General features: G+C 40.6%; 1 protein-coding gene across 2 annotated transcripts; it reads right to left on the bottom strand.

Moving 5' to 3' along the window:
- Positions 1-9,059: 9,059 nt before the first annotated feature.
- si:ch73-308m11.1 lies at positions 9,060-20,684 on the bottom strand. 2 transcript variants are annotated; one of them, XR_015480194.1, is made up of 5 exons: positions 20,639-20,684; positions 20,453-20,511; positions 17,349-17,984; positions 9,538-10,804; positions 9,060-9,441 (listed from the first exon to the last, which is right to left on the bottom strand). XR_015480194.1 is itself a non-coding variant. In XM_087243606.1 (4 exons), exons 2-4 carry the CDS (start codon positions 20,478-20,480, stop codon positions 9,810-9,812), a joined length of 1,659 nt encoding a protein of 552 aa, XP_087099732.1. In that variant the 5' UTR covers positions 20,481-20,511; positions 20,639-20,684; the 3' UTR covers positions 9,060-9,809. The 2 variants fall into 2 exon arrangements, 1 of the variants encoding a protein (XP_087099732.1); XM_087243606.1 differs by having other exon boundaries at positions 9,060-10,804.
- Between the last annotated feature and the right edge of the window lie 113 nt (positions 20,685-20,797).

Genomic DNA, 20,797 nt, shown 5'->3' on the forward strand with positions numbered 1-20,797 from the left:
AGCCTTCCTAGCTCAGTTCTGGAGTCAGACACACTCTGTCAGTGTAAAACTAGACTAAACACACATCTCTCTGCATTAGCATACACATTTAACACAAACACAGAACTTTTGAAATCCAAATCTTCTAAAGGATTGTTAGGCTGCATTAATTAGGGCAACCAGAGACGGGAACACTTTCCTTAAGACACTCTACACCAAATAGCATCTTGATCCTTGTCAACTATGGTTTTACTCATATTTAAATGGGTCTTCTCCATTTACCCCTTTAAATGTACACACACGTTTTTGATGAAGTTTTTACATTTACATTTAGTCAATTAGCAGACACTTTTATCCAAAGCGACTTACAAATGAGGACAAGGAAGCAATTTACACAACTATAAGAGCAACAATGAAGAAGTGCTATAGGCAAGTTTCAGGTCTGTAAAGTCTAAGAAGGAAAGTATTAGTACATTTTTTAGTAACTAAGTAATTTTTTTGTAATTTCTTTGTAAAGTTTTATTAATTTTATTTATTTATTTTTTTTGGGTACAGTTAGTGGTATATCCAGAGAGGCAATTGCAGATTAGGAAGTGAAGTGGAGACTAAATAGTTGAGTTTTTAGTGGTTTCTTGAAGACAGCGAGTGACTCTGCTGTTCTGATGCAGTTAGGGAGTTCATTCCACCAACTGGGCAGATTGAGCGCGAGGGTTCGGGAAAGTGATTTCTTCCCTCTTTGGGATGGAACCACGAGGCGACGTTCATTCACAGAACGCAAGTTTCTGGAGGCACATACATCTGCAGAAGTGAGAGCAGATAAGAAGGAGCAAAGCCAGAAGTCGCTTTGTAAGCAAACATCAGAGCTTTGAATTTGATGCGAGCAGCAACTGGCAGCCAGTGCAAACGGATGAGCAGTGGAGTGACATGTGCTCTTTTAGGTTCAGCTAGTAGAGAGTTGCAGTAATCCAGTTTGGAGAGAACAAGAGCTTGAACAAGGAGTTGAGCTGCATGTTCAGATAAGAAGGGTCGGATCTTTCTGATGTTGTAGAGTGTGAATCTGCACTATCGAGCAGTTCAAGAGATGTGGTCAGAGAAGTTTAGTTGGTCATCAACTGTTACTCCAAGGCTTTTCACCATTTTGGATGCAGTAATGGTTGCCCCATCCATCTGGATTGAAAAGTTTTGGTGAAGAGTCGAGTTGACAGAAACTACAAGCATTTCTGTTTTTGCGAGGTTCAGCTGAAGATGATGATCTTTCATCCAGTGTGAAATGTCCAACAGGCAGGCTGAGATACGAGCTGGAACCGAGGGATCATCAGGATGAAAAGAGAGGTATAGCTGGGTATCATCAGCATAGCAGTGGTAGGAGAATCCATGTCTCTGGATGACTGGTCCTAGAGATGATGTGTAGATGGAGAAGAGAAGTGGCCCAAGAACAGAGCCTTGAGGTACCCCAGTGTTTAGATGCTGTAGGTTGGACACCTCTCCCCTCCAAGACACCCTGAATGACCTGTCAGAGAGGTAAGAAGAGCACACACACACAAACTGAGAATACACCCAGACCAGTGGGAGCAATTAAGGGTTCAGTGCATTGCTGGGTATTGAAGATGGAGAGAGTGTGATTAATTTACTTCCCCTATCGTTAAATCCTGCTTTGCCCAATAGTTTGAGCCAAACTGGCCCCTGATTGAGCATGGTTTCTCCAAAGATGTGTGTGTGAGCATAGTCATGTGTCTGAAAAAAGCCTACTGCAGTGTGTAGGGAGGGTCTGAGAACCGTGGAAGCAGAGTTTGGCTGAATATCAATAAGAATCACCTGTGCACCACACCTGTGTCTAGTGAGAGGACAAAGGACAAAGCCTGGGATGAAGGGGGAATGTGCTGTCTGAGATCTCTTGCCACTGGAGGATTGAGATTTTGCCATTATGTACTTTTAAGATCAACTCTGTATGACTGACATCGGTGCCAACAACCTACTGCCAGGATGTCAAACTCAATTCCTGGAGGGCCGCAGCTCTGCACAGTTTAGTTCCAACCCTGCTTTAACACTCTTACCTGTAGGTTTCAAACAAGCCTGAAGTACTCAATTAGTTTGGTCAGGTGTGTTTAATTAGGGTTGGCCCTCCAGGAATTGAGTTTGACATCCCTGGCCTAGAGGTTAAGTGCATTGACACTAACGGTGAGCTGAGTTTGATTACCATCTCTAAGTTCTTTGACGATTCTTCCCAATCAATACTCATCTCTTTCCTATCCACTAGAAGGTTTTATTTAAAAAGTCTAGGATGAAGAAATCACTACCGTTGTCCAGAGGCTGAGATAGAGCAAGGAAAACGGATAATTGATGCTTAGTGTGACCTGCCGACAGTGTGCTTTGGAGAATTTGATGTTGTTTTACTCTTCACTACTTTGGTTTATTGTTTTTCTTCTCTAATTTTTTCCCCCTCCTGTCTCTCCTCATTCTTCAATCTCCTTTTCTCTTGCCGCCTCTAATATTGTCCATGTCTTGTAGCCATTATGACTTCAACCTCTGGTTAGTGCAGAAGTAGGCACCATTTTGGGTATCAATAAGCATCACCTGTGCACCATACCAGTGTCTAATCCCACTGAGAAACACTGAGAGGATAAATAGAGGAGGGACGGCAGAGGACCAGGCCAGGTGTTGGAGTTATGTTTATGCAGCTGTTGTCCATGTATCATCCACAATTTAGTTTGGTTTTATATTGATATTAATATAATTATTAAAGTATGTTAAATGTTCATTGGTTCCCGCCTCCTCATTATGTTATAAGGGTTTTACTTCATTACATCTATGCAGAAATGTGGCCCAAATCCAGATTTAATCACAAAGGTGAACAGAAACCTCAGGCAGAACACTAGAAGATGCATTTGCAAGGGATTCTTGGGTCATTTGGAGTTTGTACTTTGAGTTAAGAAACTCCAGAAAGTCTTAAGACTTTTTCATAGCATTTTCATGACTATATCCTTGACAAAACACTATTTTAGGTTAGAATCTTTATATTTTCATTTTAAGAAGACTTGGAGGTATACCTAGGGTGGAAAAAAACTAAGGCAAGGGACTTCATTAAGATTTAACCCAGTGTTTTTATTATTAAGTGTTTTACTGTAGTTTCTGGCAACACATGGCAGTGAGTGCTGTGCTTTCTATAGTTACTGCATCTCAAGTTACAAATGTGCATGAGGTGCAGGTCATTTATTATAGAAGAAAAGGCCAACAGTAGCTTCTACTACAACAACCTACTACATTTTCCTGTCTGATATTTGGTGGCAGCTTATTAGGAAGTGAGATTATATTTTCCTTTAAACATCACAGAAATCAAAAACATAAACCAAAGAGAATGAAAGCATGTTGTTTTAGATAAATAAGCAGAAATAAATAACACTCTTCAAAATTGCTTTAAGCCTCTGACAGCAGATGAAGTGCAAAGAGGCAAGGCTTTCACACACACTGTAGGAGGAAAGGTTGAGTTTAGACCTGTTGTTGGTGTTAGTTTGACCACACTGGTTTAACACACATTTAGCGGTGGGGCGTCAACTATACGCCCGTTTAGACTGATGGTGTGAATCTTTCTGAGTCAGTTCCTCTTTCTATGAGCTGCAGCACGTTGGTTCGCCCCTCACCACACACATCATGTCAGAGTCACTTGAAGTCATCTGGCCATATAGAGTCATGTCTATTCCTGAGTGCTTTAACAAGACTAGGCCACATATGACTAAATATGATGATAGTATGAGTGATAACACTATCGCCACACTAACACATAACCCTGATGATTAATCTGCTGAACAGCAATATAAATACTAAACAGATCTTTATCTAAATGATCAATGTTAGTGTTGTCAGTGCATGCGTGACATTATAAAATAGGGTGCATATTATAATAAAGTGTGTCCATATTTACAACTGCTAAAACACAATATAAAAACATGACTGAGCACGAGAAAGTAGGTGCAATTTTAATTTCCTTCAATTTACTAAAATTTTGCATTGAATTTTTCCAGTTGTGGATAGGTGGCAGTAAAAAATGTTGTTACCACATTGTCCAGTCATTCATCCATCAATTGCCTGCCATTTATCCGGCGCTGGGTATATCTGAGAATTTGACCCAAAGCTCATGACCATAGGTGAGACTAGGAAAGTAGTTTGACTGGTAAATTGACAGCTTTGCCTATTGGGTCAGCTCCTTTACCACAATGGACCAATACATTGACCACATACACTGCCACTGCATCGATCTGCCTGTCAATCTCATGTTCCATCCCTCCCTCACTCCTAAAGAAAACCCCAAGATAATTGAACTCCTGTGGTAAAGATTCTCCTCCAATCTGGAGATGGAAGGCCACATTTTCTGGATGAGCACCATGGCCTCTGACTTGGAGGAGCTGATTCTCATTCCTGCCATGTCACGCTTGGCAGCAAACCGCCCCAGTGCATGCTGGAGGTCTATGTCCAATAAAGCCAACAAAACAGCATCATCTGTAAATTACAGAGATGAAATCCTGTGGTCCATCCAGACCCCCTGAGACTCATAGGCTGCTTCTAAAAATTGTGTTTGTAAAAATTATGAACAGAACTGGTGACAAAGTGCCGCCCTGCCAGAGCCCAACATGCACCAGGAAGTCTGACTTACTGCTGGCAATGCAAAACAAACTCCTGCTCTGTTTATCCCTTAACAGAGCGCTTCTGTTAATTCCCAGAGCACCCCCACAGAATCCCTTCACCAATTCCACAAAACACACATGGAGTGGTTGGGCACCCTTAAGCACCCTGGCGAGGGTATACAGATGGTCCAGTGTTCCACGGCCTGGACAAAATTAGCATTGTTTCTTTGGGACCAAAGGTTCAACCATTACAGATCCTCCTATCCAATACCCTGGCATAGACTTTTCCAGGAACCTGAAGAGTGACCCCCCCATAGCTGGAACACACCCTCTGGTGCTCTTTCTTAATAATGCGAACCACTCCAGTTGCCCAGTCCAGAGGTACTGTCACCGACCTCCACGCGATATTGTAGAGACGTGTCAGCCAAGACAATCTACAACATCCAGAGATCTGAGGTACATATGGTATCATCCTCCCCTGCTGCTTCGCCACTGTGGTGAACTAATCTCACTAATCTCCCTCAGTGAATTTAGCTTGGCTCCATCCCTGCATCTCCAAACTCTGCTTCCTCAATGTGAATGGGATTGAGAAGATCTTCAAAGTATTCCTTTCACCATTAGACAGTGTTCCCCTCTTCTGTGGTAAATAGTGTTGTTGTGGAACTGCTTCCCCTCATGAGGCGCTGGACAGTTTGCCAGAATCTCTTTGAGGCCGACCAGTAGTCTTCCTCCATGGTTTCTCTGAACTCTTCCCAGGCCTGAGTTTTTGCTTCGGCAATCACCGGAGCTGCAGCATGCTTGGCTTGTCAGTACCCATCAGCTGCCTCAGGAGTCCCGCAAGCCAACCAAGCCTGGTGAAGTCCTTCTGCAGCTTGACAACATCCCTTACTTCTGGTGTCCACCACCAGGTTGATGGATTGCCATCTCGACAGGCACCACAGGCTTTACAGCCACAACTCTTAATGGCTGCTTCATCGATGGATTCAGAGAAAATAGACTACTCTGTCTCAATATCTCCAGCCTCCCTCAGGATCTGGTCAAAGCTCTTCAGGAGGTGAAAGTTGAAAATCGCCATTTTTTTTACAATGCAGTAAGTTTTACAGTAAGTCTAACTTCACCCATTGTCCAGGCTCCGCCCCCTCAGGTCAGATCTACAGCTCTAACAAAGTCCAATAAAGCAAGTTATTTCACCCGCTGGCCATCTTTGAAAACATACATCAGGCATCTCCTACACCATTGGTCACCAAACTTGTTCCTGGAGGGCTGATGTCCTGCAGATTTTAGCTCCAACCCTAATCAAACACACCTGAACAAACTAATCAAGCTCTTACTAGGTATACTTGAAACATCCAGGCAGGTGTGTTGAGGCAAGTTTGAGCTAAACCCTGCAGGGACACCGGCCCTCCAGGACCGAGATATGTGACCCCTGTCCTACACTTTTGAATAAAGAAACACTAAATTCTCTAAAACTGTACAATAATCTCAAGATAAAATGTTATATGTTTGAAAACACCAATGAAAAAGTTTATGTAATGTGCTTTTTCATACTAGCAGCCAGTAAACATCGTAAATTTGAGTATATAGTTACCAGAGTTGTCAATACCTCAACGCCTTTCATTATCTCTACAGTGATGTGATGATGTCACTTCTCAGTGGTTGGATCTCGTATTGAGACGGCAGGGCTTATTCTCAGTTTGGGTTGTTACACTTTTTTTGTAAATGAAATGCCCCCTTATTTAACTATTCCCTACATTAGTCCACTAAGACAGTCCACTTGGAGGAGTGAATGAACCGAGTGAGTGAATTTGAGCACTCAGAGGACTGAAGGGACGCCGTTTGGTTTGTGTTTAATGATTTTAAACTTAAACTAATAGCATTGTGCTTTAGATGTCATCTTGTGGTCATGTGTGGAAATTCAGTTGGCATGTGAACTCAGTGCATTATGGGTAGTCTCTTGCTGTTGAATGTGCATCAGTCGCAGATTTGTTATTGCAGTGTATTGTGGGATTGATTGAGCACTTACAGACCATTCACTATGGTTTTGGACAACATTACAAATGGCTACTTTCTCAAATAGTGCACTATTAAGGATATGAAGCCTTTCTTTTCCATTCATAAGTAATAGAAGGGCATCATCTTCCTCCACAGTAAATACAGTTTTTAGTTCAACGCACACACACGCACATACATACATATACCCCAGTCTAACCAGCAGGGCATTTAAACCTCTGCTCACACTATGGGATTTCAGCCACGATTCGTTCATCGTTCATCAGACAAATTTGACAAACTTCCAAGGCTAAAATCTCTGATCTATGTTCGTTGGTTTGACATGTTTACTGACAGCCGATAATTGGCCATTGCGATCAGATTGACCCTCAGATGAAGTTCTAGCAGACTCCAGACTCTTTCCTGCAGTGTGATTCAGCTGTGATGAGTGTCAAACCAATTGGAATCTGATGACGCAGTACACACAACAACCTCAAACCACCAGGGGGAAGTCAAACGTTTTTTCTTTCTGGTTTAGTTATTGAGGCACACTGTATGCACAATTGCCACTGCAGATTGTTTATCGCCACTGCAGATTGTTTATTGCCACTGCAGATTGTTTGCTGTGAGGAATCATTTTAAAAAGTGGAATAGTGAAAGCATTACACGGGGCGTCAGCGCTTCTTTTTCACTTTAAATAGGTCATGTCAGACGTTGCAGAACTGCATTGTGGATCTGTCGGCACCGCTTTAGTGGCGTTGCTCGCTGCAGAAGTTGGGACTTTCTCAACTTTCCTAGTGTAAGCCAATCAGATCGCTGTATGCAGATACACCAGCTCAGACAGTAGCCGATTGCTGATTAATTTCATTGAGGCGGCAGCTAACTCTCTGCAACTCTCACATGGCACACTGAAGCTACACCCGCTCAGTACCTGGATGGGAGACCACATGGGAAAACTAGGTTGCTGCCGGAAGTGGTGTTAATGAGACCAGCAGGGGGCGCCCAATCTGTGATCTGTGTGGGTCCTAATGCCCCAGTATAGTGATAGGGACGTTTAACCGAGATCCTGACTCTCTGTGCTCATTAATAATCGCAGGATGTCCTTGGTAAAAGAATAGGGGTTTCACCCCGGCATTCTGACCAAATCTGCCTACTGGCCTCCGTCCCTACTATAATTGGCTTCATCACTGTCTCCTCTCCACCAATCAGCTGGTGTGTGGTGTGCGGTCGGGCGCAATGTGGCTGCCATTGCGTCATAAAGATATACACTCGTGGTGGATGAGATTTCTCCCAATGTGTAAAGCGCTTTGAGTATCTAGAAATGCGCTATAGAAATGTAAGGAGTTGTCTAATTGTTATTATTATTATTTTGATTGGCTGACGCTGCTATGACGATCGTGTCAGCCATAACTTCAGACACCCCCTATGTCATGCACTCTGACCCCGTGTGAATCAGGTGTAATGGATGAGTTTTCCTCCATGATTGTAGCGTCTTCATTGTTGTTCAGTCTGGCATTATAACAGCTGATATCTTACTAAGTGATATAGGAGTCAGGATCACGCAGTTTAAGATTATTAAAAATCACACAGTATGAGCTGGTGTTCTTTAGATTTGTCCTACCTTTTCAGATTGTCCTACCTCCCATTCAAAAAGTAGGTAGCACATTTTGATGACGCAACATGCAGACTTCCCAAGTCTCCCGGAAGTTGTGGGAGTATCTCGCAAATGCATAGACACTCCCGGAGGCCCGCAAATAAACCATAATCTCCCGGAAATCGCGCGTCTCCCGCCCGGTCCTTAAACACGTTGCACACCCCTCTCTCCACTGCATCCCTCCTAGCTCTTCAGGAACATCACGCGCAACTCACCCCCACCGCTCTTCAGGTATGTCGCGTTACGCGTATCTCCCGCAAATCAACTCTGTATCCCCCGGAAATGACTTTTTCCAACTTGGGATGTCTGCAACATGCTTCCCATCAGATTTTGCTACTAGTGTAAATTGTAATGTGGAGTAGTGTGATATGAAGCTTTAATATCGCCCTAACCTGCCTAATTCATCACCCCAACCTCAGAACCATTCAGATACAGTGCTGTAGCACAATCTGAAGGGTACGATAAAATGTCACAGTTAAAGACAGAAGAGATTTAGGTGTTGGGGATGCAAGACTGTGTGTGTGAGTGTGTGTGTGTGTGTGTGTAAGATGTGCTGAAGATGTGTGATCTCACTGATGATTGACACCTGAAGCACATGTGCTCCTCTACTGCCGTCTGCTGGCTCCTCATGCACACTGCAGTCTGGCATTTAGCAAACCGGCTCTGGAAGAGGAATTTAGTCCTCTAAACCCCATTTAGGTCCACTATGAAGAGAAAAAGAAACATTTCCTTTCGACTGAGGAAAGAAAACAAATTACTAACACAGAAAAGCTAAGAAACAAACTCATCAACACAATAAAGCCAATACCAAAACATCATTCAGCACCATAAAGTACATTTATTCAGTTTCCCAATGTTTAAAATCTCTTACATGCTTACATATTCCAATGAATTTATTTATACATATGTTCATTTAGCAGATGATTTTATCTAAAATTAATTATGAATGAGGACAACAGAATTTATCAAATCGATATACAAACAACATGTAGGCTGTGACGAGTCTCTGATAGTCCAGTGTAGTGTGCAGAGCAGGGGGTTATAATAATACAAAGTGCTAAAACTGTTAGTGTTAGATTTAAGTCTTGAAAAGACTTCACCATATTTGACCATATTTGGCTTTTTCTTCAAATGAACCTTCTTGTTTCTTGTATTTTACATCAGCATTTTTGTCTCTGCTTTGCTTTAATTAAATCGTGTCTGATTAGATTGTGTAGTCCAAATAAAAAACATCACAATAATGTGTCATAAGTGAAAAAAAAAACAAAGCAAACAACAAAATATCACATCTGTGACGGAGTGAGAATAACATAATCAGTCCTGCGTATATATAAATCTTACAGCTGATTATATCACAAGCAGTTTAAGTGTTTAAGTCAATGTAAGTGTAATGCAGAGACTACTGTAAAATATGATCACAGTATACAGACTGAGACACAGAAGCTCCCATAAGCAGCAGATAGCAGTAAAGATGCCTCCAGCTTTGACTTGATCATATTAGGCTTCAATATTATCATTAGCATGAAAACCTGAAGGAAGGCTCATTTGTCTGATCATGACTGAATCCCTCACATAACTTTACACTTCTGTTTGGCTAGTTTCTGTGTAGCTATAATTGCAAGTTTAACAGCATTTCCATGACTGACTCCCATCCTCTTAGCCTCTGCAATGGCAGCCTCTTTCTCCTCACTGGTCACTTTTAACATCGCCTCATGTTTTGCTACAGATGTGGCATAATGTTTTAAAAACATATCAATATTGGTTTCCTTAGCTTCATGCTTGGACTCCTGCACTAAACTCCAGTATATCTTCTGCCATTCTGTCTGAGTGACCTTCTTGCCCTCCTGCTTGAACTGCTTCACTTTCTCCTGCAATTTCTGCTTCTGGATCTCCTCAATGCGTTTCTGTATTTCTTCAAAAATCTCACTGGAGAAGTGTGCTCCTTCATTTTCCTCCACCATCTCCTCTACTTTACTGATCAGGTCTTTAAACTGGGGGAAACTGGCAGACTTATTGTCCAAACAGAGGAATCGCTTCCCACAACTCTCCACAAGTTCTTTAAGACCTGGATCGCTGTCCTGTAGGAACTGCTCGATGGTTTTTTTTTCCTCTAACTGATCTTTGTGAGTGAAGATGATCATGGAGTATTTCTCCATCTGTTCTCCAAACACCTCTTTCAGCTGCTGTATTGTGTTTTTCTCTTCTTCAGTGAATCTGCCCACTTTAATCACAATAATGAAAGCGTGTGGACCAGGAGAAGCGTAAGTTATGCATTTGGCTATTTCTGTAATGATCTCCTTTTCACTCAGTTCAGTGTCATACAGTCCAGGAGTGTCGATGACGGAGATCTGCTTACTGCTCCTCAGTCTAGTTTCTGTCTGGCACAGTTTGGTCTGAGAGCGTGAACTGCTGGTAGATTTGAAGCGGTTTTTGCCGATGATGGTGTTGGCGGTGGCACTTTTCCCCACTCCAGTTTTTCCCAGCAGAACCAGTCTGACCTCTTTTTCACCTTCAGGAACCTGAAGCTCATCTGACTGTTCTCCAGCTGAACTTGCTCCTAAAACTACAAAAATACCACCAATGTCAAATTATCAGCAGTGATGGTTCCATGAAAAAGCTTTAACAATCATGCATTTTAGTGCACAAATGAGTCTTAATAACTGAAAAAAGGCTCTTAAGCACTGCAAGGTTCTTTAAAGAAAGAAGATTGGTTCCTTGGCATCACTGCAAAATCCATTTGAAACCTTTATGTTGAAAACAGTGCTGTCAATTGATTAAAAAAAAATAACTAATTAATCGCACTTTTTTTAAAAGACTTTATCTTGATTAATCGCATTTAAAATACTGAAAATTTTGGCTATTCAAATGTAAAATCTATGTAAACGCAAGAAAAAAATATTTAAATTCAAAATATAATTGTTTATTAGAATTAAAATTCAAAATATTATTGTTTAATAGAATTTTTGTTTAACTTGTAACACAGATTTCTTCATGTAAACAACATACCCACAATAAACCATCAAGATCCTGCTTGACAGCCATATTTATTACAGAAATAAAAACACAGGCATGTTAATGTCATTTAAATTTCAAAACAATCAATGCCAATAAAGAAAACATTGATTTCCATGTTGGATTCTTAGTGGACTGCAAAAAAATGCCAAAATACAGGAATTGCAGATATGGAAAATGAAAAATTATAATAATAAACTATAGAATACAAACTGTTGCACTCATTGTAAAGTTTTATTGCTGTGAGTTGAGAACATTAGTTATAGAGTAAAAACAATTTAGCTTAATCTTTCGTTGCATTAAATGTGGAAACACGCTAAACTTGGAGGGCTCATGCTGAAAGGCAGAGTAATGCCCTGTCTTTGACAGCTCGCGACTTCACCAGAGACGTTTTGAGCACATCCATATAAAACACCAAAACTCCGATTTTAATATGATTAAGAAAATACTCTTATTAAAATTCTACCGTGTAGCCTAAGCAGTGATTTTATTACCTTAAAGGAACACCGAGTCACGAAATGCGGAGGATTTCTTTCTGTTCGCCATGCGGTATCAACTTTCAACAGAAGTCGAAAGTTAAAAATGAAACACCCGAAATTGCTTGAAACTCTGAAGAGCCTGGTGATGCGACATTAATTGTTTAATACTAAAACTTGCCTTCAAAGAGTGCTTCCTTGGTTGGTCTTATCCAACATTTCTTGCACATTTCTTGAACACACGTCCACCACAACAGGAAGTAAAAAAAAAACCTGCAACTGCGTTTATTGCGTAAATTTTTTTTAACGCGTTAATTATTTAAAATTAATCGCATGCGTTAACGCACTAATTTTGACAGCGCTAGTTTAAAAGTTTAATAAGAGTGGTAGTGAGACAGTAACTACTGAAATAAAGACAAAATTAAATGATCTTGATTTAGAGTTTGAACACTTGTGCCCCAACTCTCCATGTGCTTCCAGAAGAGGGTTTCACAGTGATGCCACAGAACTTATACTTTTGGTTACTCAATCATTTTTAGAAAAAACGGTTAATAAACATGAGGAACTTCCATCTTAAAGAACATCGTGTGGGATAAAAAGGATTCTTAAATGTTCTTTAAGTAAACATCAATGTCTTCACATCAATAACTTTTATTTTTAGAGTTTGTATTAAAGGCACAGTATCTAATTTTGGCCACTAGAGGGTGTGTATTGACAACAAACAAAGGCTTATTTTAATGACTGTGTGGCTGAGTGTGGTATCATGCGAGTTGTGATCATCTACAAACATTCTTTTCTCCATATGCACTGCATACTTAAACGCCATCCTACAAGGACAAATGTTTACATGTGAATGCACCACAAATCATGTTGAGCTACTTGTTTTCATCAACATTAAATGCCTCTTATGCACAATATCTGGCACAATATTGTTCTGTCTCAAGGCAGTTTTATACTTCTGCAGCAAGCACATGCATATGATCCATACCTGTCAACATCTATGCTCCCCCCCTCTCTTAAAAATCCTATTGTAAATAAACAGTTAAATAGTCAGTAATATGTTTTTTTGTTATTTACAAAAAAATATAGTATACATAAGTAGCAAATACATTAGCATACAGTTCAGCTTATCAAAATGTATAGCTATTATAATGAAATAGAACCAAGTTATCAAATCTAATTAGCCGTTTCGTCACTGTATAATGTACACATTCTGATTAAAGAGCCAAGAAAGAATCTCTTATTTATTTAGATTTTTTTAGTTTGATTGCATTAAATAACAGGTGTCACTTTACTCATGCACACATCCAGGGCTGGAGCAAGCTGAACTGCCGTTCCAGGCAAAGGACGGTAACGCCGCCCTCAAGTGAAAGTCTCCCTCTCTATTCTGCCACCCTAAACGCGGCTATAACTGAGGGCACGGGTGGTGAGGGTAGTTTCGTGGATGCCGCCCTCTATATTCTGCCGCCCTAGACGCGGATATAACAGGGTGCGGGTGGTGAGGGTAGTGTCGCTGACGCCGCCCTCTCTATTCTGCCACCCTAGATGCGGATATAACTGAGCGCGGGTGGTGAGGGTAGTGTTGCGGACGCTGCCCTCTCTATTCTGCCGTCCGAGACACGCTCTCTATTCTGCCGTCTTAGATGCCCTCTCTATTCTGCTGTCCTAGACGCGGATATAACTGAAGGCGCGGGTGGTGAGGGTAATGTCGCAGACGCCTCCTAGACGCGGATATAACTGAGGGCGCGGGTGGTGAGGGTAATGTCGCGGACGCCCCCTAGATGCGGATATAACTGAGGGCGCGAGAGGTGAGGGTAGTGTCAGGGACACCCCCTAGACGCGGATATAACTGAGGGCGCGAGAGGTGAGGGTAGTGTCAGGGACGCCCCCTAGACGCGGATATAACTGAGGGCGCGGGTGGTGAGGGTAATGTCGCAGACGCCCCCTAGATGCGGATATAACTGAGGGCGCGAGAGGTGAGGGTAGTGTCAGGGACGCCCCCTAGACGGGGATATAACTGTGGGCGCAAGAGGTGAGGGTAGTGTTGCAGACGCCCCCTAGACGCGGATATAACTGAGGGCGCAAGAGGTGAGGGTAATGTCGCGGACGCCCCCTAGACGCGGATATAACTGAGGGCGCAAGAGGTGAGGGTAGTTTCGCGGACGCCCCCTAGATGCGGATATAACTGAGGGCGCGAGAGGTGAGGGTAGTGTCGGTGGACGCCGCCCTCTCTAGACGCGGATATAACTGGGGGCGCAAGAGGTGAGGGTAGTGTCGCGGACGCCCCCTAGACGCGGATATAACTGAGGGCACGGGTGGTGAGGGAAATGTCGCGGACGCCCCCTAGACGCGGATATAACTGAGGGCACGGGTGGTGAGGGAAATGTCGCAGACGCCCCCTAGACGCGGATATAACTGAGGGCGCAAGAGGTGAGGGTAGTTTCGCGGACGGCCCCTAGATGCGGATATAACTGAGGGCGCGAGAGGTGAGGGTAGTGTCGGTGGACGCCGCCCTCTCTAGACGCGGATATAACTGGGGGCGCAAGAGGTGAGGGTAGTGTCGCGGACGCCCCCTAGACGCGGATATAACTGAGGGCACGGGTGGTGAGGGAAATGTCGCAGACGCCCCCTAGACGCGGATATAACTGAGGGCGCAAGAGGTGAGGGTAGTGTCGCGGACGCCCCCTAGACGCGGATATAACTGAGGGCACGGGTGGTGAGGGTAATGTCTTGGACGCCCCCTAGATGCGGATATAACTGAGGGCGCAAGAGGTGAGGGTAGTGTCGGTGGACGCCGCCCTCTCTAGACGCGGATATAACTGAGAGTGCGAGATGTGAGGGTAGTGTCGGGGACGCCGCCCTCTCTATTCTGCCACCTTAGGCGGCTGCCTAGGTCGCCTCTATAGACGCGCCGGCCCTGCACACATCTAACATTATAATGCAAGCATTCGACTGCTTTCCTAATTTATAATGCTTATTTAGAACAAAATTAGCTGTGTTTGAAAAAAAAAACAACTAGATCAACATCTTTAGATATTATTATTATTAATTATGTGTATATGTCTGTTTAAACACGAATTCAAAACCTAGACTTTCACTCCGCTTCAAATCGCGTGTACAGAATCAGTTTGTTAAACAGCGTTTGTTTATCACTATGGAGAGCGTCAGCTGACAGTCATGCACCATTATATGACTGTTTTGAGGATTGTATATAAAGGGGCGATGGCACCTGTAATCAAAAGGAAGGGAATCCTGCCGTTTTTATATTTATTTCAAAGTGTTTTCAGGCCTAAACAAAGCGAAAGCACAGAACAGACTAAAATTTAAGAGCAAGGGGCGGCCCCTGGTGGTTCGGCGGTATGGGTTGTGCACAGGGAGGATTGGCTCTTTAATGTTTATCGCCACCCTTCAGTGAAAAACTGAAAAAACAGGAGAACTACGGGAAAATACTTTCACGAGATGATAGTGGGATAGAACTGTAAAATACGGGAGATTCCTATTACTTGATTTGCTCAACGATGACTTCTGAATTGTGCTCTATCCGTTGAGCAACAGTATGTTTATTAAAAAGTTATTTTAAAAATCTGAAAAATTAACATTACATACCTTTTAATTAATACATTTAATAGATATTTGCTTTTTTGTAGCTCATGAATACATCTTATGATATTTGTAATATTAGGGCTGCAGTCAATAATTTAAAATATTGTCGCAATTTTACAGCTAAAGACCAAACCGTTACAATTGTAATGGAAATTCATTTTTAGATGAGCTTTATATGTTAGAAACTTGTCTAAGACTCATTATTACATTTGTGTGTATCTGTGTTCTCCATATGTTCATCATAAAACCTATGTGTGTACATTTTTATAGATAACTATATTACTTTAGGTGAAAGCTTTTTCATTATCCTAAGAAGGATGTGTGGTTGTTATGAGTATATCGCACGAACAGCAGAAAACGCCTGACGTAATTGTAGATGAGGCCTTATTGGGAGTTGACCTCGTAAGCAGTACAAACCAGATAAAAGGGTGAACACACTTGGCTTTAGTATCTCACTCTGCAGAAACTGTTGTTGCTGTATGACTGTGATCTTCTTTATAAAGAATAAAACTTGTAAAAGACATCCCGGGTAAGACTTTGTTTCTTGACCACTGAGAGAGCCTCCTTAGAGAAAATAGCCACTACAATTTCATGGGTGGAGTTTACGGATTGTACCACAACACAAGCATGAGGTGACTGCGTCTAGATTGCGAGTGTTTTTTTTGAGGAATACAATGTTGATCAGGTAGCCTTTCAGGTGCTGTCATCAGTGGGTTAATGAGCTCAGGAGAATTCTGCTTTGCATCTTTCTATGCATTACTAACATTACTAAACCAGACAACCTGTCTACAACCCAGCCATGTAGACAGAAGACACTGCAACCAATTGTTTCAATGTAAAAAAAAAAAAAAGTTATTATGGTCCTGCTCATGCGGGTATTCATGTTCATTTTCATCAATCTAACGCAACTTTTATTATTTACAAGAACAGAATATTAATTAAAAGTTTCAGTTCAATTAAACTCAAATTATAAAAAGACTAGCCTATTTTATGCATTAAAAAATAACATATAGGCTATAACTAATTTCCTTTATTTCCTTTATTAGACCATGCACTTTAGTCTGTTTTACAGTTTTAATATGTATATATGCTTTTTTAAATAACATTCGTTTAATACATATTTTAGCACATCGAAAGTAATTAAATTACCTGTCTTTATGCAAAGGATCAGGAATTGGTTGCCACATTTGAGGATAAATTCACGTCTGAGTGCTGCTTTTGATGGAATAAATTGACTAAAAACACATTAAAAACTATACACATAAAATAAAACATTCATAAAGGTGTATCTTTCTACCAATTGACGGACTCTGCTTTCGGTTTTAAAAGAATCAAGCAAATTTTAAAAAATCTAATTTGCTGAAGAGAAATGACAGGAAAAAAGAAAAAAGATTAAACATATCAGGACTGTTTAAAGAACACTCTACTTTAATATATTCTTCTGACTCCAATACAACAGCTCAGATTATGCATGACAGAGTGTACAGCTGTCTATCCTGCATGCTTCAGCAGCGTGTCGCACTGTTTATGAATGAAGAGGTGGAGAGAATGGGCTGTTTCACCTCAAGATATTTAAATAAAAAACTAATACTAAACTGCTCATCACGCTCAAAAGGTTAAACTAAATTGCACAACTCTTGTTGGCTGCACCCGCGGGATGCACAATGAACCTAACGCGCCATTTTAATTTGATATATTCATATGTGAACCAACCGCAGATGCTGTGTCTTCAATGAAACTTATTTGACAAAAAAAATGCTTTTTTAATGGAAATTCAGACAATCTGACAGCTGGGACAGAACACTGGAAATGGAGTGTGTTTATTAGCATGAACACACAAACTCCATCCACCAGTTCTCTGCATCAGAATAATCTCACATATTTGGCGTAATTTAAGCACGCAAGTCAGCAAAATATATACCACTGTTCTAGCATTTTCTGGAGGATTTAAGTAAATAATCTTACAAATGTGATTGTGAAATGTGAATTTAAAGTAACAAAAATAAAAATACTTACAACTAATAATTTTGTCCTTGCTGTTGGTCCTTCTCATGTGCTTGATAAAGTTCCCTCCGTTCCCCTCCACTAATCTCTCAATCTTCTGCAGCAGATCATTTACCTGATCTCCTGATTTACAGTTGTTGTCAAAACAGTGAAATCTTCCTTCACATTCAGTCACCAGCCGCTGGAGATCTGCGTGATTTTGGAGATATTGCTCATTGCTCAGTGGTTCATCCAGATTCTCAAGCTCATCCTCATGTGTGAACAGGATCATGATGTACTTCTGCACTTCAGGATCAAACAGACGCTTAATATAGTCCAGCATCTCCTCTTCATTCTGCAGTGGTTCCTCCAGAGGAACGGTGAGCAGAACTGAACTGAGACCTGCTGAACATGCAGACAGCAGCTGCTCCTCCAGTTTCTGCAGTTTATCTTTATCCACATCTGGATCCAGCAGATCTGGACAGTCCAGCACATCAACCTGCATTCCTCTGATCTTAGTGTCAGACTTACACACTTCAGACTCATGTTTCTTATTTTGTTTGTAGACTTTAAACTTCTTGTTTCCCAGGATGGTGTTTCCAGATGAGCTTTTCCCAGAACCCTTCCTGCCCACCAGGAGAATCCTCATCACTGGATCATCTGGACGAGCTGATACATATGAAAAAGACAGATAATATGGAGAATTCTGTATAAATGTCAATTATTTAATTACACAATCATGTATTAAAGGACAAATTTTTTAACGATGTTAAGCGGTAAATACCCACAAAACATACTTGTTAACCCTCCCGTTTTTCCCGGGATTCTCTCGTATTTTACAGTTCTATCCCACTATTATCCCGTAAAGGTATTTTCCCGTACTTCTCCCGTGTTTTCAGTCTTTCTCTGAAGGGTGGCAAATAAAAATTAAAGAGCCGATCCTCCCTATACACGACTTATACTGCGGGTGCAAATTCTGATCAGCGGTCTTGTCGCGCGCATACTTGAGAGCGCTGTTGTCGCGTGCCTAACGTAACGAAGGGCGGGAGGGGATGTCGCGGGGGCACTTTTGATCATTTTGGAAGGGCACTTTCTATCCAAGACTGAAAAGGGCATGTGCACTGCACAGGTTTAGCCCTATGTGTGCATGTGCCTGAGTGGGAGACATGAGGGAGAAGTTAAAAGCGCTCATTTGGACCCAAGAAATGGAGAGAAAACTCATGGAGGTTTGAAATTAGTTTATTATCAACTTAAGTTGAGGAAAAATTGCTAATTCCCTTCCAACCCAGGTGAGCAAATATGTACATTTTCTACCCCATTAAAGGCTTTTTTCTCATTATGTAGTTAATAACAAAAGATATACGTCGTGTTTTTGGCTGTGAGACGTAGTTTGAATGAAGTTGTCGGCGATTCTTCCTATTGTACAGTCATGCAATGTTAAATCCCTGTCGCCAATCCATCTTGCAGTGTAAACAATACAGCAACGAAACGCAAGCAGTCTGAACTCGGCATTAGGCAGGAAAACACTTTAAAATGACCATAAAAACTGCTCGATTCCCCTTCATTTTCATTACAAGTGTCATCTCCCCTTCATATGCAATCCTCAAAACAGTCATATTGCGGTGCGTGACTGTCAGCTGACGTGCTCCATAGTGATAAACAGATGCTGTTTCCCAAACGGATTCTGCACTCGTGATTTGAAGCGGAGCAAATGTCTGGGTTTTGGGTGCGTGTTAAACAGACATATACACATAATTAATAATAATAATAATATCTAAAGATAACGATGACATCGATGAGATTTTGCTGTTTTTTTTTGTTTTTTTTTTTCAAAAATTAAATTTCATACTAAATGAGCATAAAAAGTTAGGAAAGCAGTCGAATGCTTTAATTATAATGCTAGATGTGTACATTTTTAAAGTGCACTATTATTTAATGTAATCAAACGAAAAAAGTCTGAATAAATAAATTCATTTTTTGCTCTTTATTCAGAATGTGCATGTTACACAGTGAAGAAACAGCTAATGAGATTTGATTCTATTTCATTATAATAGCTGTTAATTTTAATAAGCTGAACTGTTTGCTAATGTATTTGCAGCTAATGTATACTATTTATTTTTTATTTTATTATTTATATTTTTATTTTATGTAAATAATAATTTTAAAACATATTACGGACCATTTATTTACAATGAAACAGCTCCAACTGAGCATATTTAGTAATTTGGGGATTTTTTAAAAGGGGGTCGGGGGAATCCCTTATTATGGTGGGCATATCCCTTATTTTCACATACCAATGTTGATAGGTATGACACCAGCTATTATGATTCACTAATGTAATTATTGTTAATGACATAGCCTAAAAATATTTCTGTGTATAATTACTGAAACTCTTTATTTAATAAATGTGTATATCCAGTAAAATAATGTGCCTATTTAAATGTGAAGGCATTTTGTGGAAGACTCCCTCCTCCTCCAACATTGATTACTTGCAGCATTTCATGCAGCAGATTACTGTGATTATCTATATATATATATATATATATATATATATATATATATATATATATATATATATATATATATATATATATATATATATATATATATATATATAAGCTAAATAAACAAATTAATAAATAAAGTGTCTGGTTCATCTTTGCAATCACTTAAATGTTTGGATTAAAACTTTAACAGTACTCAATGTTGCTGATACACGCGAGGGTTTATATTTCTCTTTTAAAGGCGTAGCCGGCTATAAAACCTGATCGAGGCTAAGTCCAGAAGTCCATTATATCTGCTCGTTTTATAAGAGAAGTGTTTGAAAGTATTAGTAAACATATATTTTTTAGCAAATATATATATATTTACCAAATAATTAATAAATAATTGGCCAAAATAGCGGGGAAAAACAAAAATGTAATCAGTAAATAATGCGGTAATTGGGGGAATGTGTTTTGTATTGCACATAACGTGTACTAATTTGTTTAAAACATATAGTTTAACAATTTTAAATGGAAATTTGATGTGCGTTTGCACACTTGGCGAATAGAGGAGCTCATTCTGAATTTTTACCGTCAAACAGCGTTTTGTGAGTGGAATTTAAAAAAAAAATCCTGTCATGTCGCCATTCTTACCTGGCTTTCTTTTTGTCCACGTTGCCATTTTCTCCACACATGAGCGCGGGAAATGCTTCCTAAAACCAAATATAGGCTATTCAAAACACGACCACAACATTGACACAAGTCCGACTGTCATTGTTTAGAAATAAATAAAATACCTTTTGCATAAAAATGATAGCAAGAAATCAAATGTAAACTCACCACAAGTCGATCTGCTGTTCAAAGTTTACTTCAGATTACTCACTGCAGTGACGTCGCGTTTATTACTGATTAACCTGAATAACATTTCAAGGTCTTTCAGAAAAAAGAACGAGCGGGAGTTCAGAGCAAACAAATCACTCACATGACAAAACATTATAG

Source organism: Danio rerio, chromosome 3, assembly GCF_052040795.2.
Source record: "Danio rerio strain M-AB ecotype USA chromosome 3, GRCz13ab, whole genome shotgun sequence".
In the NCBI taxonomy this organism is placed as follows: Eukaryota; Metazoa; Chordata; class Actinopteri; order Cypriniformes; family Danionidae; genus Danio; species Danio rerio.